The sequence below is a fragment of the Salvia splendens genome, chromosome 17 (assembly GCF_004379255.2).
Source record: "Salvia splendens isolate huo1 chromosome 17, SspV2, whole genome shotgun sequence".
In the NCBI taxonomy this organism is placed as follows: domain Eukaryota; kingdom Viridiplantae; phylum Streptophyta; class Magnoliopsida; order Lamiales; family Lamiaceae; genus Salvia; species Salvia splendens.
The window spans coordinates 13,981,213-14,006,050 of record NC_056048.1 but is presented as its reverse complement, the minus strand read 5'-3'; the positions used below and the strand labels follow the sequence as shown (position 1 = coordinate 14,006,050).

Here is a 24,838-nt window from a genome sequence, read left to right as displayed (position 1 = left end):
GTTTTCCATTCTGTGTTTCTTCTTTGGGTTGTATTACGCCCGGCTTTTATCTCTTGTAATCCCAGAAATCCAACAATCGCAAGACGAGATATAACTTGCCTTTGAAGGAATTTGGACCATAAAACTGAACTAAACCTTTCGAAACATTTAACACCCTTGCTGGAGATGTCGACTGAATCCAACACCGCTGCTGCCACCGCCGCCGCCGCCATTTCCTCCACCATGGCGACCACTGGACCTGTCAACACTTCGTCGATTCCGACGATGATGCCCACTCCCGGGCCCTATCCGTCTTCATCAACAACCCCTTGGGAGTTTGTTAACCCCCTTGGGCTCACTGGTGGATCCACCTCAAGTGGATCGGTTGGTTCCACTTTTAGTGGTTCATTCGGATCCTTTAATGGATCGAGTGTTGGGGCCTTCGGGTCTCACACGAATGCTGGGGCCTTCGGGTCTCATGCGGGTGCTAGTCCCTTCGGGGATAGTACGTTCATGGCGGGCTCTATGCCCAACATGAATGGTGGGGGCTCTATGCCCAACCAGGTTGTCGGCTCCTTCGGAGGCAACGAAATTTGTTCCTTCCATGGACCAAGTGCGTCACCTTTGGCACCAAGAATGATGCCACCTGCCGAGAAGCCACCAAAGTTTGGAGGATCTGACTTCAAGCGGTGGTACCAAAAGATGTTGTTCTACTTGACAACATTGGGCGTCGCCAACTTCCTCACGGAAAACGAGCCGCCCACGCCAAGCGACCAAGAGACTAGGCTCGAAGTCATGGCGGACTATGAAGCTTGGAGGAAAGGAGATTATCTTTGTAAAAATTTCATTCTAAGTGCATTAGATGATAGTTTGTACAATGTTTACTCCAATTTAACCACATCTAAACAAATGTGGGAAAGCCTAGAAAAGAAGTATAGCATAGATAATGCTGCAGGGACTGAACAAGTTGTAGCATTCAAATTTATGGACTACAAGATGGTCGATTCTCGACCCATCATGGAGTAAGTCCAAGAGCTCCAAATGATCATCCACGCATTAGTGGCTGAAGGGAGACCTTGCCCGATAAATTCCTAAGGTGCATGATCATTGACAAGCTTCCTCCCAGTTGGAAGGACTTCAAAAGCTATCTCAAGCACAAGCGAAAGCAGATGACCCTTGGAGACTTGATCGTGAAGTTGCGCATTGAAGCTGATGTGCGCAAAAGCGATCAAAAGGCTAAGGGCTTCACCCCACTTGAAGCCAAAGCCAATCTGTTGGAGTGGGGCGGTCCCTCCAACAAACGCCCTCGCCCAAACCGTCCAAGTGACAAAGGGAAGGGAAAGCATCCTTCAAAGAAGTTTGAAGGCGACTGCTACAAATGTGGTAAACCAGGCCACTTTGCAAAGGACTGCCGCAACAAGAAGAAGAAGCCGGCTGCCCACGTCGTTGAGAAGGAGTTCAAGGACTGGGATGAAAACGACCTCATTGCTGTGGTCACTGAAGAGTTTAACCTTGTTGATAACAAGGGAGGCTGGTACATCGACACCGGCGCTACTGCTCATGTCTGCTCAAACAGGAGCAAGTTTGCCTCCTACACTGCTGTTGAAGGGAGGAAGATCAACATGGGGAATCAAGCATCGTCCGAAGTCCTCGGCATTGGCAATGTGATTCTCATGATGACATCTGGCCTCACTATCACTTTGAAGGATGTGATGCATGTCCCGGACATCCGCAAGAACCTAGTGTCAGGATCAATACTAGTTAATAAGGGGTTTAAACTTGTATTTGAGTTTGATAGGTTTGTATTGTATAAGTTTGGAAAATCCCTCGGAAAAGGTTATGTAACCGACAGGCTTTTCAAGCTTAGTGTGGCAACTCGTAGTGTTGCAAAGCCTTTGGCTAATAATAATAAAGCATCTACTTCCTCTTACTTGACTGGGTGTTCAAATTTGTGGCATTGTAGATTGGGACATGTAAATTCAAAAGCCATTAAAAGATTAGTGAATTTAGATTTACTAAAGGCTAATGAAGTGGATACCCAAGATAAATGTGAAATTTGTCTTGAAGCAAAAATGACTAAGTTGCCGTTTCACTCGGTTGAACGAAGCACAAAACCCCTTGAATTAATTCACAAAGACGTATGTGATTTAAAGATGGTGCAAACTAGAGGTGGTAAAAAGTACTTTATCACTTTCATAGATGATTGCACAAGGTATTGCTACATTTATCTTTTAAGAAGTAAAGATGAAGCAATAGAAGCGTTCAAAAATTATAAGAACGAAGTTGAGAATCAACTTGGTTGTAAAATCAAAACGATTCGAAGCGATAGAAGAGGCGAATATGTAGCCCCGTTTGAGGAGTTATGCAACGCAAGTGGTATAATTCATCAAACAACTGCTCCATATTCACCACAATCTAATGGTGTTGCAGAACACAAAAATCGAACTCTAAAAGAGATGATGAATGCACTGCTTCTGACTTCAGGATTACCAGATAACATGTGGGGGGAAACTGTTTTGACAGCCAACTATATCTTGAATAAGATCCCTCTCAAAGGAAAAGACGTTACTCCTTATGAGTTGTGGAAGGGAAGGAAACCATCCTACAAATACCTCAAAGTGTGGGGGTGTTTGGCAAAGGTGATGGTTCCTCCGTCCAAAGAAGTTACAATCGGACCTAAAACGGTTAATTGCATCTTCCTTGGATATGCACTTAACAGTAGTGCATATCAATTTGTTGTTCACAAGTCTGAAATATCGACTATTACTGTAGGAACAACAATCGAGTCAAGAAATGCCATATTTCTCGAAAATACATTTTCTTGCAAAGACAAAGAAAAAGTCGTAACCGATTCTGGGACAAGAATTGAGGAAGAACCCACTAGTTCTAAACCAGTGGAGATTGAAGCCACTAGTTCTAAATCAGCGGATGAGGAACCTGAATCGCGCAAGCGTGCAAGGCCCGATCCAAATGATACAACACTAAGACGTGGTAGTAGGGTCAGAACACCAAAAACGTTTGGTCCTGACTACATTGCTTTTATGTTAGATGAAGAACCGACATCTATAAAAGTAGCCTTCGATGGCCCAGACGGGTTACATTGGAAAGAAGCTGTTCAAAGCGAAATTGATTCAATTTTGCTAAACCACGCTTGGGTGTTGGTAGATCTACCTGAAGGTGCGAAACCTCTAGGTTGCAAATGGGTACTTAAAAGGAAATTTAAGGCCGATGGAACAGTGGATAAGTATAAAGCCCGACTAGTAGTAAAGGGTTTTAAACAAAAGGAAGGACATGACTTCTTCGATACCTATTCACCTGTAACAAGGATTACATCTATCCAAGTGCTTCTCGCTATTGCTGCATTGCACAATCTTGAGATTCATCAAATGGATGTAAAGACCGCGTTTCTAAATGGTGAACTAGAAGACGAAATCTATATGGAACAACCCGAAGGGTTTGTAATACCCGGACAAGAGAAAAAGGTATGCAAGCTCGTAAAGTCCCTATATGGATTGAAACAAGCGCCATTGCAATGGCACTTGAAGTTTGATAATGTGATGTTATCAAATGGGTTTAAAATCAACGAGTGCGACAAATGTGTCTACATCAAGAGCACTAATAACGGTCATGTTATAGTGTGTCTATACGTTGATGATATGTTAATCTTGGGTAGCAACACTCAAGTAATTAATGATACAAAGGCCATGTTAAAGAGAAACTTTGACATGAAAGACATGGGTCTAGCCGATGTAATTCTTGGAATGAAGATTCTAAGAACGTCTGATGGAATCATCTTAATACAATCACATTATGTTGAGAAGATATTGAATAAATTCAAAGCCTATGATGGCGCGCCGGTTAAGACTCCAATTGAACTCGACGTTCACTTGAGCAAGAACAAAGGCGAGCCCGTTGCACAAGAAGAGTATGCACGAGTCATCGGGTGCATTATGTACTTGACTAATTGCACTCGACCTGACATTGCTTGTGCCGTGAACAAGTTGAGTCGTTACACGAGTAATCCAAGCAAAGAGCATTGGAGAGCTCTTGTGAGGGTTTTGAGATATTTAAAACATACTCTAAATCATGGGCTACACTTCTCGAGATACCCCCGGTACTTGAAGGGTACTGTGATGTGAATTGGATATCTGATAATAGAGACTCACTTTCAACAAGTGGATACGTCTTTACTATTGGGGGTGGTGTTGTATCTTGGAAATCCACAAAACAGACATGTATAGCCCGATCAACAATGGAATCGGAGTTCATTGCCCTTAGATAAGGCTGGTGAGGAAGCCGAGTGGCTTAAGAACTTCCTTGAAGATATTCCATTTCTGTCTAAGCCTGTGCCACCAGTGCTGATCCACTGCGATAGCCAAGCGGCTATTGGAAGGGCAAACAATGGCTTCTATAACGGTAAGTCTCGACATATCCGTCGACGACATAACACCGTGAGACATTTGATCACAGGGGTGATTACAATTGACTATGTGAAGTCAATAGATAATCTAGCGGATCCGCTAACCAAAGGGTTAAACCGTGATCAAATGAATAAGTTGCTAGAGAGAATGGGTTTGAAATCTACAAACTAAAGAATTATCATAGTGGTACCCAACCATGATGACTGGAGATCCCAAGAACTTGGTTCAAAGGGACAACTAAGCTATGAGAGTTCATGAGAAACACTCAACTATATCTATTCCCTAGAGAGCAATAGAGTGTTGGAGAACTTGCCTAGTGGTATAGGCTAAGTCTATGACTTTTAATGGTTCTTAAGGATCTCAAAGAGATGGAGTTCTCAAAGAGACCAAGTATGGCAAGGTACTTGACTAAGAATCACCTATGTAAGTGCGAAGTGTGGTCGCTTCATAAAACGTACTTATGAATCCAAAGTGGTGTCCAAGACCGCAATGGATACAAAACGTGAGAACGGATGAGGTTGAGGTGTTTAAGCGTTAACACCATTGTCTCGGTGCACGCCGTGGGGGATTAGTTCAAAGCATCGCGCTACTAAGCCGCCTGTGTATCTGATGGTGTCGACTATGGAGGGTTCAAAGCCAACGACTACATATCCTTATGCTTATATACCTCTCAAGGGTTGAGCTTGTGTCTGCATGCATATGCATTCGGCTATTTCCACTCATGTGGGGGATTGTAAAAATCATGGATTAAATATGTCCGGTCAATGGATTTTGATCAAATAATAAATATGACGAGATATTTAATTTTGTGAAATTAAATGATATAGCGTCGATCTACATTTTACGTAGATAAATGTAGTATATTCACTTTCTCTAATCCGATTTCCGGTGAGTGAGAAATAGTAGATTAAAGTTGGGCATAATTAGCTTTTAATTAAAGCTTGGAGCATGAGCTTAGGGAATAATTAACTAGTGTTAATTATCCCACATTGGAGGATTAATACATCTTTTAATGTGTTTAAATTAAGTGACTTTATATTACTTAATAATTATAGTGGATCAAGATGGGTGAAAGAGCCCACACGCGCGCCGCCGCCGCCGCCCGCCGAGCCTCCGAGCCCGAGCCCGTGCTTGTGCCCGAGCCCTAAACCCTAGGGCCGGCAATTTTCGACACGACACGATAATCCGACACGAATCCGCACGAAATTATTGGGTTGGGGTCAAGTCTTATTGGATCCGTGTCCTTATCGGGTTGACCCATTAAGAACCCGATAATTTCGGGTTGGGTTCGGGTCGGATGCGGGTCGGATACGGGTAACCCATTAAGAAATAATATTATTATTTTTATTATTATTTTAAAAAATATATATTACTTTAATTTTTTAATTTCTTATAAATTAGGTTTAAATAGTATAAAACGAATTTTAATTGTGTAAATTAGGTTAAAAATTAAGGTTTAATCATGTAATATTAGGTTTTAATCGTGTAATATCAGGTTCGGGTTGTTATCGTGTCGTGTCAACCCATATTATATCGTGTCGATAACGGGTTCGTGTCGGGTGCGGGTCGTGTTCGGATTTTAAGGTAGCAGGTTGGGTTCGTGTTCGGATTTACAGTTTCCTTAACAGGTCGGGTTCAGGTTAGGCCTTATTGGGTTGGGTCATTATCAGGTTGACCCGATAATGACCCAATCCGCACGATTTGCCAGCCCTACTAAACCCTAAACCCTAGAGTAAAAATAGTAGTTAAAAACTCCTAAGTTAAAGCGTGGCAGCAGCCAACCCCCTGATCACTACTCACACACTCGACACACCAACTTCTCTGTGGGATCGACCCCGAACTTGCCGCTTTACTGTTAAAGTTGTGCAAAATTGGGAGTTTACAAATTACTTTGGTAAGGAAGAAAGAGCGAGAGCAAGACTGCAGTGATTAAGTGGCAACGACATTTGCTAACTGATCCGAACGGTTCGGTTATCATTCCATATAACTTGATCCGCATTCTAATCGCGTTTTCGCATCTTTCCAAGTCCTTCCAACAGCATCAACGGTGGACACTGTGTTGATATTTTTTGTTGCTATTATATTGCCATCTGTTGACATTTTGTAACGGTTCAAATCATAGTTTAATGTTTTTAATCTGTAGAGTTTGCATTTGATCACCTCCATGTTAATTAATTATATTGTTTTCATTCGTAATCAATATTTTTGTTTTTTTCATTTTGGTCATGTGCAAAGGCAACATGGACCTCTAGGGTGTTTGGCAGCTCAGAGAAGGCTGTTCGTGCCATCTTGTGTTGCAAGGGTGGGTGAGAGGTGTAGAGTCGGGTGGGGTCAAGAGAGGAATGGAAGACCGAGTTGGTAGAAGGGACTACACAGGGACGGATACGCATTGCACGTGAGGGGTCTGACATAAGGACGGATATGCATTGCGAGGAGAGAAGAGATGCTAAATTGGGATTTTTATTTTCAATCAAAATTTGTGACTCTAAAATATAAACATATTCACTTTCATTTCACAACTTCTCTTATCCTCTTGTTACATAACCAATACTCTCAAAAAAGGAATTTCAATATGGTGAATTCTTCTCGATCGAAACGAACATCACCATCTATATGATTATGTTTGACAACAGGTTTGGATCCATCGAGGATGGTGTTGTGTTATTTCTAGGTATTAATTAATGTGACTTAAAAACCACAAAAACAAGATTTAATTCCCTTCCACACAACAATTCCTGCAAAATAGTATAAAAGGTATTGATTCCTCATGGAGGGGTTTCATTGCTGAAGCTACTAAAAACGGTAAATTAGTTTGATTTTGGATATTAAACAGAAGACAAGTGCAAGACGAATCGAGAAGGCAAACTCCAAGGGAATTACAATAAAAAGAGAAGACTACTCCTAGCTTGTTTCGGGATATGAATCTCACTTTCTAATTACTTTTCATTATTGAAAGTAGCTTCTTTTGCATGCACGTAAATATAAATAAATTGCAAACTGATCAAATAGATTCGCTAGAATGATTAAGTAGAGTCGCTAGATATGTGTCCACATGTTGTTAGAGATGCAATCTAAGCATATTTTAAAACCTTAACCCATGAGACTATAACCTATTTGCACGGGAAGTAAGGATCGAATCCCACAAGGATGAATGTGTTGCGAGGGTGTGTAAGGACATTTTGGAAGGGGTTGACTATTGTCATGCAAATTTAAGTGGGTTAAGAATTAACTACTTGACTTGGATGAGAAAACAATAAATTCTATCTAACTGATCAAATAGAATGAAAAAACATGAAGGTTGAAATAAGGTAACTGGTCATATTAGCTGCTTTACTGGAAAAATGAACATGGGAGTTTGACTAGACTGATCCGTTAGACTGAAAAGGTACGTAAGCATGAATAAAATGACTAAGCATGAAACAATACGCAAAGGGTGTAATCATTTAAATCCGAGAGACAACCCACGACTAACAGGTCAAGCTAAAGAATTACTCCCTTCTTTCCCATATAGTTGAGTCATTTTTCCATTTCGGGAAGTTCCCCCATAGTTGAGTCATTTCTATGTATAGTAACATTTTTCTCTTTCTTGCTTTACTATCCCTTACTTTATTCTCTCAACTTTATTCACTTTTTACTTTATTCTCTCTACTTTTTTCAACCTCTTACTTTTTTATCTATTTATTTATTATACTCAACATCTATTTCTTAAACTTCGTGCCTAAAAGTTATGCCTCAGCTATGAGAGAACGGAAGGAGTACTAAAATGGGCGGACTTGGCGAAAAAGTAAATTGAGACCACGTTACCCTAATTGGCTATAACATGTTAAAATAGTGAAAAAGCACGCAAGGATAAAAGCATAAAGCAAAAAAGCAACTTTCAGACATTCTAATTATTTTAGTAAATTTTAAAAATTAGGCATTAAAATTTACATATTTTAATTTAATAATTGTGTTTATAAATTAATTATGTAAATTTTCTAATTATTTTAGTAAATTTTAAAAATTACACATTAAAAGTTACATATGTTAATTTAATAATTGTGTTTATAAATTAATTATGTAATTTTTCAGATCTTTATCATGTTCAAACCGGTTATCCTTTTTGTTTTAATTTTAGTTGTATTATGTTGTAAATAACTATGACATGCATATGTAATCACCGAGCAAAAAAACAAATGACAATAATACAAGAGTAAAGGTCAAAATTAATCCTACACATATGCTAATTTTACGATTTTGGTCTTAGATTTATCTTTTGAATTTTTTAGTCCTGTACATTTTAAATCGGATCACAATTGGTCATCCGTTAACAATTCCATCAATTTTTAACAGTCAATCATTTTAATCCCTATTTTGACCAACTTAAACATATTAATTGTGATTATCACTCCCTAATTAAAACTTTAATTACTTTGGGGTTATCATCTTCGTTCTAAGTCGTCATCTTCCTCAACCTAGACGCGCTTCACCTGGCGCGGCCGGGTTCCCCTTTTCAAGCCAGCCAATCTCCGATCACCGAAGCAGATCAAGACGCATTTGATACTATGCTGGGTCTGCTCAGTACCGGCATTCCAGATACGCCGGCAGCGCGGGTGGAAACACCCGTTCCGACCCGAGGAAGTAGCGGCAGTCGGGGCTCTGGTGGCGGTAGGGGCAGATGCCCTAGGGGCGGAGGCGGCAGTCGTGGCACCGGCAACGTCGGTGGACACTCGGGCAGCTGCCCCGGCATTGCGAGTAGCGAGGGCAGTGGTGCCGGCGGTAGCGAGGGGTCCAGCCGCGGCAAGCCATACAGCAAAGACGAGAGCATTGTCGTGGCGAAGGCGTGGGATTCTATAACTTCGGACCCCGTGGTGGGTACCGATCAGGAGTCGGGGAGCTTTTGGAGGCGCGTCATGATGGCATACGAGGAATTCAAGCCCGACGGCGCCGAGAAGCGCGACCCAGAACAGATCGGAAAAAAGTTCGGTAGGATACTGCGGGCTACCAAGCTGTTCGCGTCCATATACGAGAACAACCTTCGCCACGCCGAGAGTGGCCGAAGCGCAGCAGATGTTAAGACCCTGTCGGAGGGCCAATACCACAAGACGGGCCAGCCGAAGTTCACCTTGTGGGACGAGTATCTTGTCCTCGCGGATAGTCCGAAATTCAGGTCGATCGTGGCGAACGAGGTGGAAACAGCTCCTGGCCCGAAGCGCACGAGGCACAACCTTGGCGGGGAATACAGCAGTGGGAGCGGCTCGCACGAGTTCGAGCAGTCCGACGAGCAAGTCGATGAGCCAGCCGCGACTCACATTAGGCGACGACGGCCCATGGGACAACATGCCGCTATCCGCAAAGCCAGAGAGGGTAGAAGTGCCTCCCGCCAAACGGCGGCCGCGTCCGGATCGCGCATCCCCCTGTCTGCCCCAATCCCACAGCCCACGGTGCAACCCCACGAGGTATTGGCCAATAGCATAGACGTAACGTTGATGCAACAACTGCAAGACGTATGCAGGTCATACGCAGGGGAAACTGACCCGTACGTCAGGAACGTCTACAAGAGGCTCATCAATCGGCTTGAGAGTCGACTGGGGTTGGTTGATAATGCGCCTGGGGATACCGCGGCCGGCAGCAGCGAGAGAGGAGGAGGAGGAGAAGAAGAAGAAGAAGAAGAAGAAGAAGAAGAAGAAGAAGAAGAAGAAGAAGAGGAAGACGAGGAAGCCGACTCCGACACCGAGTAGACGGTGCCGGAGTTTTGTAGTTGTATTTTATTTTAATTATTTGTTGTATAATTTTACCGGTTTGCAATACAATGAATATTCGGGCCTAATTACCTCGTATTCTAGTTATTTACACTGCGATTATTTAAATTACACTTGATTGAAACAAAAAAATATTTAAAAATAAAAATTGATTATAAAATTTCGGGGCTATTGGAGTTGTCCACTATAGTGGCGGAAATAGAATTTTGGGGCTATGGACAACAAAATTGGGGCTATGGACAAAAACTCGGGCGGGGCTATTGGGCGTGTCCGCCTTATAGTGGACGCTCTAACCCCAAATTGATGAGAGAGAAGCTCTTCATTCTCACTACTTGCTGCTGCCGCCGCCCTCCAGCGCTGCCGTCCGCCGTCGCCTCCGGCGGCGGTCCTCTTCTCTCCTCTGTCTTCCCCTCTTCTCTTCTCCGTCTCCCCCTCCTTTCTCTCTCTTTCTCCCCACCCCCCCAATCTCTCCCTCTCTCGGACCTGTTCACGCTGCCGCCTGCGCACGGCGCGCCGTCGCATCCCTCCGTCTCTCTCTCTCGCCCGGATTCCGCCGCCATCACCTCCATGCACCTCCTCAACTGTCGCCGCCCTCTCTCTCATCAATTTGGGGTTAGGATTATTGAGGAAGATGATAACCCCAAAGTAATTAAGGTTTTAATTAGGGAGTGGTAATCACAATCAACATGCTCAAGTTGGTCAAAATAGGGATTAAAATGGTTGACGGTTAAATAACGAAGTTGTTAAGAGGACTAATTGCGATTCGATTTAAAATGTATAGGACGAAAAAATTCAAAAAATAAAATCTACACTAAAATCATAAAATAGATATATGTTCACAGCTAATTTTGACCTTTATTTATTATACAATATCTATTGACTATTAGAATCAAATATGTGATTTCACACATCTATCGACTATTTGAATTAAATTTGTGGTTACTAATTTTGACCTTTATTCATGATACAATATCTATCGACTATTAGAATCAAATATGTGATTTCACACATCTATCGACTATTTGAATTAAATTTGTGGTTTCAAGTTATTTAGATAAACTTTGCTGAATTTTTTAAATGAAAATGACCTCAAAAGTTGTGGAAACTAGAAATTGAGAGATAAATTAAAGTTGAAAAGTGTGCAAGCTAAATAAGTGGGTAAAGAAAAGTAGACAGACTAGACTCACTTCTTCTTGGGCAAGTTGAAAGAATTTTTGTTCATGGTTGAAATTGAGTGTGATCATGGGGAAGACATTCGACTCTTGTTTTCACTTCATTTCTATTTTTGTATGCAAAAGAATCTGTGTATATTCTTAGATGTTTAAAATTGACATGATCACTGTTGAAGCAGGCTGAAGCTTTTCTCTCATTGGCGGAGCTCTTGCTCCTGCGTTGTACGAATTGCTCTCAATCTTAAGGGTAAATGGAATTTTGATTTACTAATCCTTTTATTTTATTTTTAAGTTACTCAAAAATCCGCTTCATTTATGTACCTATATGATTAATTGTGAGAAAAATGATCAGAGCTGGAGTATGAGTACATAGCGGTTAACTTGCAGAAAGGAGATGTTATGTTAATGTTTGCTCTAATGTATGTGCAAATTATGATAAATATTTTGAATTTGAAAGACTTTTTGAAGCTTAATCCGGTTGGATTGGTGCCTGTGCTTATGGATGGAGATACTGTTGTTTCAGACAATTTTATTGGCAAGTATTATTGGGTTTTGTATGCCAATTCCATTGTTTTTGCTGTTATCTGATTGTATGGTGAGTTGCAGTATCTGGAGGAGAGGTATCCTCCTCAACGTCCCTTGTTACCTCACGATATACAGCTGAAGGCCCTCAATTACCAGGTGACAAAACATTTCTACCTTCAAGCTACTGTCTATTTGAATTGGAAGAACATCTTGCTACTAAGATTGTTAGATAGGTTGGGAGAAAAATAATTTGTCATGTATATATAGGAGTGAAAAGGCAAGTGAATAAACAGCTCAATATAAAGGTAACTCTCAAGTGTTTGTAAACAATAACCAACAGAACTTGGAAACTACAATCCTCTCACCGCCTTTGATCTCTCTGGATACATTCTTCAAACTCCCCTATGGAATATATAGGAGTTTAGTAGACAATAATCCCATCAAATTTGCTCTAATTAATTTAATTATTCAATCAATCCCTAAGTTATTCAAATCCCATGAAATCCTAACTTAATTTAAAACAAAATAAAAGATAATGCAATAAGCCTAGAAACCTCCAATCACTTGGATCCAATGATCATCCTTTCCGTTCCTGGTAACCGAGATATAACCGCCTAACTAACAAAATAATTGAAGGTGGATCGAGTTAGAAAGGATTAACCTTAACCTTCGTTTCTGTAGTCGATGATCATAAGTGGCCTTGGCAGTTACGAGCTCTCCAGGGATGCATGCGAGAGTTATATTTCGTGAGTCATATTAAGCAGTGATAAGGTAGAGAAACTCTAGTTTCTGGTGGAACAATGATAAGGATAACTCTGTTGGGACATTAAGTCAGTTGTCTTCCTAGCTTGAAAGAAATTCTTTCTTATAGAGTTAAATTCGAGTTTTGTTTGAAGATACCTGAATTCTTAACCTGATTCAGAGACCAAACACACAGAAGAATAACTATATATAAAAAAACCTATCCAACTAAGACTGATTATATGTCTATTAACCAAAACTAAAAGAGTCTTTAATTTAAACACACACAATAAACTAACCCTTCTTCAACTGTATTCATGGTATGCGTATCCACCAATTTACGAGCTTGTACTAAATAAGTTTACAGTAATTGTTGTTGTATCTGTCCTCGGTCCTAACTCTTCCCGTTTCTTGTGCATAATAGGCAGCAAACATTATTTTTGCAAGCATACAACCTTACCAGAATGTACCCATCGTTGTAAGCATATAATCACCCTTTTCATTTATAGTCCATTGTTGTATTATATGAACAAAGAAGACATCCACATGATTGTTTATAAATCACAGCGGTATATTCAACAAAAACTGGGAGCTGATGAGAAGCTTTCATGGGTTCAGCATCATATTAAAAATGAGGTTTGCTGGTAAGTTTTGACAATAATGTGTATCAAAACTTGGTAGTTTCGAAATAGCCACACAAGCTTGTTGTACATTGAAGAGATTCAGTTAGAGTTTTGTTTTTACTTTGAAAAATATATTGGTAAGAGCTCTGGTGAATATCCCATTGCAATATCATTCTAGTTGTTTAAGTTTCTTATTTTCTTGATCCGAATGTCCAATGCCAATGATAAACAACTAGAGTTGGAACCATTTTGTTATTAACAGTAGCTTAACAATGTTTCTATATAGCACAACCAAACTGATTTTAGTATTTTTTTTCCTAATTGAGTGCAGCTCTGGAGAAGTTTTTGGAAAAATTCGCTGGAAAGTATGCTACAGGAGATGGAGTTTATCTGGTTCGTCACTTCTCTTGTTGAATTTTTTTTACTCTGGAACCGGTATGGAATTGATTCAGTCATGGAATCATGAATAGTCATCGGTTCAGCTGTCCATAGACTTCGCAATCTCCACTTTTTCTTCTATATATGAATATATATATTCATGAAACAATATTTTTCTGAAAAAATCCTAGCAGACAACCTCTTTCAAAGATCCCACGTACCGGGAATCATTAAAAATATTTTTTAAACATCATTTTTGAATCAAATTCATCCCTTGTCACTCCTGGAAAACGAAGTGTAGTTATTTGAATTGTAACTTTATGTTTCTATCCTCAGCTCCTAAGATAATACTCCCACCGTCCCACAAGAATATGCACTATTTCCTTTTTAGTCCGTCCCACAAGAATATTCACTTTCTAATTTTGGAAAGTCTTTACTCTCTAATAAGGTGGGACTCATTCTCCACTAACAATACTTTAATTACATTTTCTCTCTACATCTCTCTTACTTTACCAATTTTATATTAAAACCTGTGCCGTCCCCAAAGTGCATATTCTTTGGGGACGGAGGGAGTAGTAACTTAGAATTGTCAAAGCAACATCATATCATCTGCATGAAATGATCTGTTTCCTAGAGGATAACATTCATAAAAGTAGTGTTAAATCCAATTTGACTCACTTCTGGCGGTAACATTGAGAAGCATTATATTTTTGGTACAAATTTGCAGGCTGATTTGTATTTGGCACCTCAGCAATTAATGGTTCAGCGTTGATATGGTATGTCTTCATTGAAACCCCACAAAGCACTTATGATGGAATGGAATGGAATAAAGATAGGAATGTAATGAAAATTCTTTTGCATTTCCGTTCTATTCCATCATATCAAGCAAAGAATGGAATGGAATGGAAGTAGGAGTCACATTCCATTCCCTCATTCTATTCCATTCCATCATACCAACAAGGGCTTCTTGTATCAATTTACTGTTTCAATACCTTAAATTCATTTTCATTTATGTACATTGAGCTCCAAATTTTATCGTTTCAGTTACTTAGGAATACATTTTCATATCATGCAAGTATTACACTCTTTTGTTTCTTGTATGCTTTGAAACAGCTTAATACTTGAGCTCCAAATATTTCTGGTAAACATTATGAACTTTTTCTGTACTGAATTTTTTTTATAATTCAGATGTTTAATTTCTGTAAATTATGGACATGGGTTTCTTTTCCATTAAACTACAGGTTTCCATTTTCCATTTCTTATTCCTTTACATCTATCATGCTTATGAACGAACCTAAAACCTTCTAATCATGACTCTGGTTTTGAATGTGAGCAGAAAGAGTTCCCTCTTTTGTCAAAGCTCAACGAGGCATACAAAGAACTCCCTGCTTTTCGAGATGCAATGCCTGGGAAGCAGCTTGACACGCCACCTGAGGCGAGAGACTGATGGCACGATTCTTTAACTAGAACCAGTCTACCTTGTTGTTTGCTATATCTCATCGTGCAACACGGCCTCTACCATCCTCTCCTCAGCGTGCTTAAAATCAATTTGCTCAGCTTCCCGCAGAATATTAATGCTCTAAACGCACGTTAACATTCGACAGATAATGTATGCTTTGGTGCCCAAGCAAGAGATGTACTGTATTACTCCATTCAATAAGGTGGAATCATTAATGAAAGGACCTCTGTATAGCTTGTAAGCACACAACGCATCAGTCCTTAGCTCTGGTTCTACACTCAAACCACTGTTTACTTATTGTTTGAATTTGTGTAGTAGTTTATATCAACAAACTCACCTTATGACTTTCTAAATAGTGATTAATACAAGTTGTGGTACTTGGCCAAACTTAGCATTATGGATACCATACTCTTGTGGGTTAGCTATTATTAAGGTTAGTATACTAAAAGCATGTTTCGAGAGTGCATAGTGATTGTATACTAAAAGTAGAGACATAGTTGTTTCCATTTTAGGAAATGTTTCACTTTTAATAGGACTATTCGGAAAGGAAAACATTTAATTTCTAATGGGACAGATGGAGTAATACGTTTCTATTTCCTTATATTTAAACTTGCGAGTTCCCTTTGTACAATGCAAATAAATAATCACTTGGTGCATTTTGAACACGCAATTTCCCTTCGTACACAAACAAATGAATCTAACATTCCACAAACTAATATTACACCTTTTATAATAAATCTAATGTATAAAAGTAGAATCCACAATCCACGAACCTTTTACGTACTAGTCAGATATGAGATATTTAATGGGACCGGAGGAAATATCAACTATTCTCTTCGTCCCACTCAAGATGTCTATTTTTGCTTGTTAGTTTGTCTCATTGAAGATCTCCATTTTCAATATTTGAAAATAAATTTTTTTCTTTATTAAAATATTTAACTATCTTTCTAAAATTTTGAGGAATTTAAAAAAGTGGATATTAATTGAATTAGGGAGGATATGATAAACTAGTCTCTTAGGCCATCCGCAATGGGGCGGACGATGGCACGCCTGATGGCGCGCATCGTCCGCGCCCGCCATCGTCCGCCCCATTGCGGGTGCGTGACATAGGATCGTCGCGCCCTATACTAAGGGCGCGGAGTATAGCGCGGACGATGCCCATCGTCCGCCCCATTGCGGCCTACGCGGACGATGGCCGCGGACGATAGGCCATCGTCCGCGCCATCGTCCGGCCCATTGTGGGCTACGCGGACGATCGACGCGGACGATGGCACGCGGTTTCGTTTTTTTATAAATAGAGTTCATTTCTAATTTCATTTCACGATATCACTTTCGAAACTTACATTTACATAATTACTACGAAATGGATTCAAGTCCCAATAGTCCTATGTTTAGCGGAGAGGCGCGTTGGCTGGGTACAGAACCAGGCGAATATCGTTCGTTCGACGCCGACAACCAGTACGATCCCGATTTCAGTACGGAATCGTACGGGTTGTCTGACATGGAGCCGTCTTCAAACCGACCAAGCGCTCCCTCCCGCCGTGACGCCGCAACGGCCGATCCTGAACCTGCCGTGACCGCTTCCGCCCCACCCAAAAAGAAGCTGAACCGGCAGCGGGCGCAGAAGTTGATGCCTCCCGAAAATTGCAATGAGTACGCCCCCGGCCGTACGAACTACACCGACGATGAAACCCTCATTTTGGCCAGGTGTTGGGTAGATATATCGGAAAACCCGATTTTCGCGAACAACCAGAGGCAGGTCGCGTACTGGGAGCGCATCGCCGGCCTCTACAATGAGGCCAAGCCGCCGACCGCCTACAAGCGCAAACGTGAGCAACTCCGCAAGCACTGGGATCAAGTGAAGAAGCAAGTGAACTTGTACGCGGCGGAGTTCGAGAAGTTCACGCGGGCACAGGGGAGCGGCGAGAGCTTGAGCGACGTGCGCGCTAAAGCGTTGTTGTCGTACCGGTCGTTGTACGACGACTTCAAGCACGAGGCCATCTGGGCGCTCTTGAGGGACAAGCAGAAGTTCCAAGGTGGAATTCTGCACACTGGTGCGCCGAAGAGGACAAGACCACCGAAGCTGGTGATTACACGAGCAGCGGCAGCAGCAATCACCCGGTTGACCTCAACCGGACGTACGTGGATGAAGGGAGTTCCGGCACACCGGCGTCCTCCCGGCGTCAAGGCTACGAAGGCCAAGGAGAAGGCGGCCGCTACCTCATCCTCGACCGCTGTAAACCCATCTCCGTTCCCGGAAACACTCCCGACCCATACGGCCACCGCGTTTGAGTCGTTGGCAACAGCGTCGATGGCGAGGACGTTATTGCGACACACAAGGCCCTCAAGAAGTGTACCGACCCTGACGAAGCCGAATATCTCCGGGCGTTAATCGATGAGCTGCGTCGGAAGTTGGGAATTACACCGACTTAGTTGTTTTTTTTTGTAAGTTGAATGGCGTAACTTTTTTTTATTAATGCGTCGCCGTTTGTTATTTAGACGTTTTTTATTTACTCGTTACTTGTTATTTGAAAACATTTAAATTAATTAAACAAAACAATAAAATGATGATGTGAGCGCCCCATTGCAGGTGGGGGGAAGGAGGATAAAACTGATGCAGTGGGGCGCCCTAAGGGCGCGCTTTAGGGCGCCCCACTGCAGGTGGGGGGAAGGAGGATAAAACTGATGCAGTGTGGCGCCCTAAGGGCGCGCTTTAGGGCGCCCCACTGCAGGTGGGGGAAAGGAGGATAAAATTGATGATGTGGCGCGCCTTAGGGCGCCCCACTTAGGCATGCACAAACCGGCCCGGCCCGCCGGTTCGGGCCCGCCGGTTCATGAACCGGAACCGGGCCCGGAACCGGCGGTTTGAACCGGCAGGCGGGTTGAAGGGTCGGAAGGGCCGGTTCAGGTTCGGCAATATATTGAACCGTGAACCGGCGGTTCAAAACCGGCGGTTCGGCGGTTCGAACCGCCGGTTCAAAGGATCGAACAGTGTTTCGTAGGTTAGGGGTTCGTAGGGTTCGCGTAGGGGTTTAGGATAGCCGTTGGAACCGGCGGTTTGCGGGGTAAACCGTCGGGTTGAGGGGTTAACCGGCGGTTTGTCGGGGTAAACCGGCGGTTCGGGAGCCGGTTTCCGATGGTTCCGGCAACTTTTCAGAGGCTAGGTCGTAGGGTCAGTGTTTAGGCCTGCAAAACCGGTTATAAACCGCCGGTTTTTTGTCAGAAACCGGCGGTTTTTTGTTCCGGCTTCCACCGTCGCCGTCGAGTCCGCTTTTAGTGTTGGCTCGCGCGTTTTGGATGAATCAAGAAGTAAGCTCTCGGCGAAAAATATGGAAGCCGTGATGTTACTTGATGATTGGGCCAAAGCTGACGTCCGAGAACAAGAAAATGATTGGAATGATCGTCAAGAGGGATCACAAGATGAATTCACCGGGGATGAAGATTAGGCCAACCGTCAACCGCCGCCGGCCAAGCCAAATAGGTAAGTAAGGTAAGAGAACTACGTGGACTTTGATTCCCTAATGCAAATGAGCAATTGGGATACGTAGGCACCTCAACTTAAATTTTTAATTTAAGTTGAGCTCAAGTCCTTTTTCTTTTATTTCTTTTTTTCCCATTAATTCCTACTTTAAAAATATGCAAATACAATTACATAATTGTATTTGTATATACTCTAGTCGATGAAGTATATTTCTCTATACGGCTAAATGAGGGAAACTTTTGACAATTCTACTATAATTGTTGATTGTTAGACGAAACTCAACATTTAAAGTTGAATTGCTAAAGGTGTCCTTAATTTAGTTATGTAGAAAGATCTTCTTCGCCGGTTAAGAGTATATATATAATACACTTATACGTTTAAGAACTTCAACGTCGTTTCTTGTCATTTGTAATTAGTTCTTCACTAGTAGTCTCATTTGTATTTAAATTTTGTTTAAGACTTCAAGACCGCCATATGTTTTCAATTTGTAATTGTTGTAACTTGTAACGTGTAATTTGTAAACATGCAATTTTAATAAAATTGCAACTTTAGCCGTATTTTTTTCAATTTTATTTACTCACATTTCATAAAAAAACAAACTTGAAAAGTGTAATGTAATTTGATTAAAATTGAAAAGTTGAAAAATGCAAAAAAAAATAAAAAATTCGTCGAACCGTCGAACCGGCCCGGAACCGGCGGTTCAAGCCGAAAACCGGCAGTTTTGAACCGCCGCGTAAACCGCCGGTTTTTTGAACCGGAACCGGAACCGCCGGGAGCTAGGCGGGCCGGTTCAGGTTCATGGATTTCTCGACCCTTGAACCGCCGGTTCGGGCCCGGAACCGGCGGTTCCCGACCCTTGTGCATGCCTAGCCCCACTGCCTTAACTAAAAGAATAACCGGTTGGGGCAGCGTCAGATGGGGCCGGACCGAGTGACGTGTCACGATGAAGTTGATCTCCTGTATTAGAATAATCTTTTGTCAAATTGTCAGCAGCTCCCATCCCATCCATCAATTTCGCCCCTTTGTTCCAGGGTTTTTTCTTCTTTAGTTCTAGACCACAAATAACATTCCTTGAGTGTACTGGACTTTTTTTTTATTCCGTATTTAGGAGAGACGCATGACCCATACCCATGACTTGTTTGTAATTGAAGATATTAATGGATTAAGATCACATAGCATTTCCAACCCCAACTCTTCTGTAGCGACACTTTCCCTACTTTCTTATCCTCTTCCTAATTCCTATTCCTATTCCTATTCCTATTCCTATCTATGCGCTGATTCTTCCATATTTCGATTTTTATGATTCAAATTTTTTTACTTTTTTTTTATTTTTTATTTTTTATTTTACATGAATTTTATACATCAATCTGCACAAAACAATTTGAATTAGTTTGAGGAAGGTACGGAAGCTAGTGCTGTCAAGTGGGGCCGTCCTTGTCAGCCGATCTCAAGAATTTATCCATTTAATTGTCCAAAATAGCAATCCTCTCCAAATAGCAATCATTACTATGAAAGACGCATGCGTCGTTAAAAAAAATCGAAAAAAATGAGAGACGCATGTCCCTCATGCGTCTCTATGAAAGACGATCTCCCTCGTGCGTTTCATTAAAAGGAGATGCATGTGGGTCATGCGTCTCTCCCAAACCCGAAATTAAAAAAAAAGACCCTACAATTACGGAATCTAAGTTTTATCTTAGAACTAAAAAAGAAAAAACCCCTTTGTTCCACTCTTGGGAAAATAAAGCTAATTTTTTTACACTTCAATTCGTATATGCAACCTATGCCGCGAACGAGGTCCGGCCGAACGACGTCGCTACGTGAATTGGAGCCGGAGAAAATTGAGGGCGCCGGCAGCTGGGACGCCATCGAATGGACTAAAGTTGATGTATTTGAAAATTCCCGCTAGGGTTTTTCTAATTTTCTCCCATTACGCCCTTTTTTGCAATTTCTGTTTTTCCAGCAAATGTATGTGATTTCCCTTTCACCTTTTCAGCAGGTTTCAGCTTCGAAGCCAGTTTCGCAGGGACTGCAGCAGCTGTTGCTTGAAGCGGAGTTTATCATTGTAGAGGTAATGCAGAAAATTGAGTTTCTTAGTGTTTGTGGGGCTTCGAATTTGGATTGTTAGAATTTTTGCTTAATGTGTGGTTTTGAGAATGTGAATTTAGATTTAAAGTTCAGAACTTCTGAAGGAAGCAGCAATTAATATATATTGTGCTCCAAGTTGATCATATTATGAAACTTCTTTTCCCCAATTTTAGTAATTCTCTAGCTTCAAGCTGCTAATCATAACTGCACAATTTGGAAACTAGTAGTGGTGAGTTTAATGTAAGATTTCCAAATGGTGAAGAATTTTTTTTTGAAATACTTGTATCAAATGAAGGTGTAATTAGTGTTAATGAACTTTTACGTGGTTTCTAGTGCTTTTTAGAATTTTAGGTTACTGTTAGCTATTTTCACATTGCTTAAGAGGAGGTGTGGGAAAGAGTAATGTTTGGAATTGCTTGGTGGGCCTAGGTCTTAATTTATAATGACTATAATGCCTATCTCTAGATGTTGTTAGAGATTCGAGTTTATTGATAGTCAGGATCAGTTCAGCTTTTGGGGATTTCTCATCCCTTCATAATACTTACAATGATTCCTAATTCTGTTTTTTTTCTTCTCACAACTTTGGCTTGTTGAATATGTAAGAACTTAGATGATATTTATGTTACTTGAGTAAATCTTTGTTACAACTTACAAGATTAATGAACATTGCAAATTTTGAAACCTTATCTTCTTTGAGATAGATGCTAGAGTGTATGGATGAGAAACCCCTAATTTTGTGGAACATAGCTGTCAAGGCTAGCCACAATCATGTAAAATATATTTGTTGAATTTATCTGTCCCAGACTATGTTAAGTTGTGTGCATAAATGTTGCCCTTGTTGTTTATGAGTCCTTAATAAATGTATCATCGTTCTGGCTTTTTTGTGTTTTTCTCCTATTTCGGGAATATGAAATATTATTTGGTTGATTCTTGCTAGTATTCATTCTTCTGTAATTCTTAAGAATCTCATATCTTGTGGTATACATATATGCTTTATGCTTTATGCCAACTGAAAATATATCGAAAAAGAAGCTATCATAATCTTGAATATTTAGAGATTAAACTATTGAAGATTTATTTCCAGGGACATGGCATTGTTCTTGTTAACACTGACGAGGCAGGAAATTTATATGTAACAAATTTTCGTCTTCTTTTCTTGGTAAGACATTGAAGTTCATTCCTTTGTTGTTAATACAATATCTTTCATTTTAAATTATATTTTTATGCTTTTCTACTTTTGGTAGTTCCCACTCAATGTTATCAAATAGCGGATATGGCGGCGCCATGGCGCTATGGCATGGCGTTCGGTGGTGGAAACACCATAGCATCATGTCGCTGCCATAGTACCGCCATATCCGACATTTGACAACATTGCGTGTGTACTGCATTTAGGAATAGGGCATTATGCAAGAAACATGGTGGTTAGAGTGGTATATTATGCTTTATTAATTGTTTAAAGTGTTTTAGATGTTATATTTTTAATATTTTTTAATATTTTTAATTTTTGAATTATATATAAATATATAAGTATTATTTTATTTATTTAACTTTTGACCGCCATATCCGCCATACTAATACGCCATATCTCAGTGGCGGTTTTTAGGCAAACCGCCATAAGCCGCCATACGAGATTGAAAACATTGTTCCCACTTATCATGCAGATCATTAACAGTTAGGTTAGATTGTCGTCTTGCACTTATTATGGTTTGATAGTTCTCTGCACGCAATATAGGGCCGGGAAGGCCATCTGTACAAAGAAGAGCTATAGCTTGACAGCCTTCTCTCATGCCTAAGTATCATGTATGGAAGCCATTTTTTTTGGTTTGACCACAAGTGTTCCTATCCCGCCTTTGGCGGAACCCGACTAATCTTGGTTGACCGGGTTTGCGGATTAAGGCCGAAAGTCTCCCTGCGGGCCGGGTTTGATCCTGTGACCTTAAGGTCACCACAGCTCCGCGCCGCCAACTGTGCCACAACCCGTTGGTTGTATGGCAGCCATTTTATATTACTTTTAAATGATTTATTCATATTAGTTTACCCACTAAACTCTGTGCTGATTGCTTAGCTAGATTTCATTCCGCCACATTAAAACTTATATATGATTTAGAATTTCTGATAGACTTCCATCTTTGACCATCACGACTATGAATCAAACACAATATTTTGTGCTTTACCGTGTGAAAATTTCAACCACGAGTCCATTTATTTTAATCATGGTACTGCCTTCTGATGTAACAATTAACATTTGTAAAATAAAATGCAACTCTATGCTTATAGCACCATTCTTTCCTTTTGTAGAGTGATGGATCTAGAAGCGTTATAGAACTTGGCACTACACCTTTGGCAACAATTGAGAAGTTCAGCAAAACTGTAAGTTGTAATGGATGGAGTCTATAATCTTTGGTCTTCTTCTGAGAGGAGTTCTTCTTTATGCCCCTTTCAATGTGTTGTTAACTTTATACGCAAAAAGTCAACTGGCTGACTCAGTTCTGCACTTAAATTTCAGAAACCAATCCTTCTAATGGGATCCGTAGTTGTTTCTTAGAGGAATTAGACTAATGCCAGGAGGTGCATATAAGGTGGTATATAAAGATGATCAAGGGCTACAGGATGCATGCTGATGCTTTGCATAGTTAGAGTCTTGCTGAATATATTCATGCTTATACATCCTTCACAGATGCTAATCAGAAGGAATGTTATATGTTCGTAATCACTGCGTATCATTTTCAAAAGTTAAATACAAATAGTTTTCTCTGATTTCACTTTGTCCTCTGCCCATCTGGAAATTTGCCTTTGGGGCATCTGAATTCTATAGCCTCGCTTATGGTTTTGGTTTTAAACTTATCGTCACAACAATCCATTTTCCAGTGCGATAAAAATTTCACTTTCCTGTGAAAATGTGATAGTTTTCCTTTTACACTTTTATGCATCTCATATTCTCATGTTTCTTTTTGCATTATTTGTTTCTTGAATTTTCTTCCTAAAGCAGTTATTTTGTTATTTGATAATGCAAGATCTTGAATTCTGATATTCGTTATTGGTTGAAGGGTATGAAGCTGCCATCGGCTCCCAGGCAGATTGATAAGTATCCACCTCAACGATTGCTTCAGGTCATTGGTATGATGCTCAGAATCCTTTCTTAAAAACTAAATATATTGAGAACAATTGATAATCTTTGGAAGTTTGGATTGACTAATCGTTTGGTTTTTTTCCTACTTTGAGGCGCCTTTTTTTTTGCAAAAACAGAGAAAACGCGTTTTTTTGTAAAAAGAAGGTTCCATTTTTGAACCATTATTTTATTTTCGGCTCAAAGTTGAAAAAAAAACCCAATCTTTTGTGGTAATTGATATTATGGCATGCCAGTTTAGTTAAATCATCAGCGACTTATAGTTTTTGCATGTTTTATTGTTCGTTCTCTGTGTTTGTACTTCATACATGATTAAGCTTGTGTGATTGATTTTCTTTGATTTCATTATCCTATGAAAATTTGCAGGTAAAGATATGAGAATTATTGTCTTTGGCTTTCGGCCTCGGATGAAACAGGTCAGTTATCATGTATGTGGAAATTCATTTATTTATTTTTTCTTATGCTACATCGGTGATTATATTCATGATGCTTATGGAATTTTAACCTTTAGTTTGTTCTGGTGAGGATTGCAGAGGAATTGTTCTGTTCAAAGTCTTGTAGTCACTTTATATATAATCGACTAGCATCTGGCTCATGTGGACCTTGCATTCAAAACATTCTTATCCAAACAAAATTAAATTCAATAATGATCTAGCTGAGTATGAAGATGTGAGGTTCCCTTTGTCAGAAATAGCATATTAGATAATTAGAATATCTAATTTATATAGAAAAATCCAAACTTACACTTACCCACACTCTGCTATAAGTCTATAACTTTGCTGAATATTTGAAGAAGATTCTTGCTTTCTGTTCTGTATCGTAGGCATGAAACTATAAGTCTCTCTTTGCTTATGCTATGGTGATATACTTGCATGCATTGATTGAACACATAACAGCATAATTATTTCAATAATGTCAGTATGCATGTATTTTAATTAGCATTGATTTTATATGAAACTTCATAAGTTGTTGGTTTTGTGAAATATTTAGAAAGGGTTTATTAATGTACAGTCACTTATATAGACAATCTGGACCTCTAAAGTTTGCATATATACTAAAATTCTGCACTTACTAGCTTAGCTGCTGGACTTTATTCATGACTAAAG

General features: G+C 40.3%; 1 protein-coding gene across 12 annotated transcripts; it reads left to right on the top strand.

The window, feature by feature from the left end:
* The first annotated feature begins 11,272 nt into the window (after positions 1–11,272).
* Positions 11,273–15,426, top strand: LOC121774970 (glutathione S-transferase 2-like). 12 transcript variants are annotated; one of them, XR_006045074.1, is made up of 8 exons: positions 11,273–11,848; positions 11,920–11,994; positions 13,004–13,057; positions 13,147–13,223; positions 13,534–13,595; positions 14,308–14,356; positions 14,769–14,821; positions 14,917–15,426. XR_006045074.1 is itself a non-coding variant. In XM_042171896.1 (7 exons), exons 2-7 carry the CDS (start codon positions 11,816–11,818, stop codon positions 14,310–14,312), a joined length of 306 nt encoding a protein of 101 aa, XP_042027830.1. In that variant the 5' UTR covers positions 11,273–11,560; positions 11,771–11,815; the 3' UTR covers positions 14,313–15,426. The 12 variants fall into 12 exon arrangements, 6 of the variants coding, with proteins under 6 accessions (XP_042027830.1, XP_042027834.1, XP_042027833.1 ...); XR_006045073.1 differs by lacking the exon at positions 14,769–14,821 and adding an exon at positions 14,694–14,721 and having other exon boundaries at positions 14,822–15,426; XR_006045072.1 differs by lacking the exon at positions 14,769–14,821 and adding an exon at positions 14,625–14,721 and having other exon boundaries at positions 14,822–15,426.
* Positions 15,427–24,838: the final 9,412 nt, after the last annotated feature.

Coding starts and splice junctions, on each gene's coding strand:
- LOC121774970 (XM_042171896.1), top strand. CDS start 11,816: ATGGAGATACTGTTGTTTCAGACAATTTTATTG. Junction 13,058..13,146: donor ACCAGAATGTACCCATCGTT/GTAAGCATATAA, acceptor TATAAATCACAG/CGGTATATTCAACAAAAACT. Junction 13,224..13,533: donor ATTAAAAATGAGGTTTGCTG/GTAAGTTTTGAC, acceptor AATTGAGTGCAG/CTCTGGAGAAGTTTTTGGAA.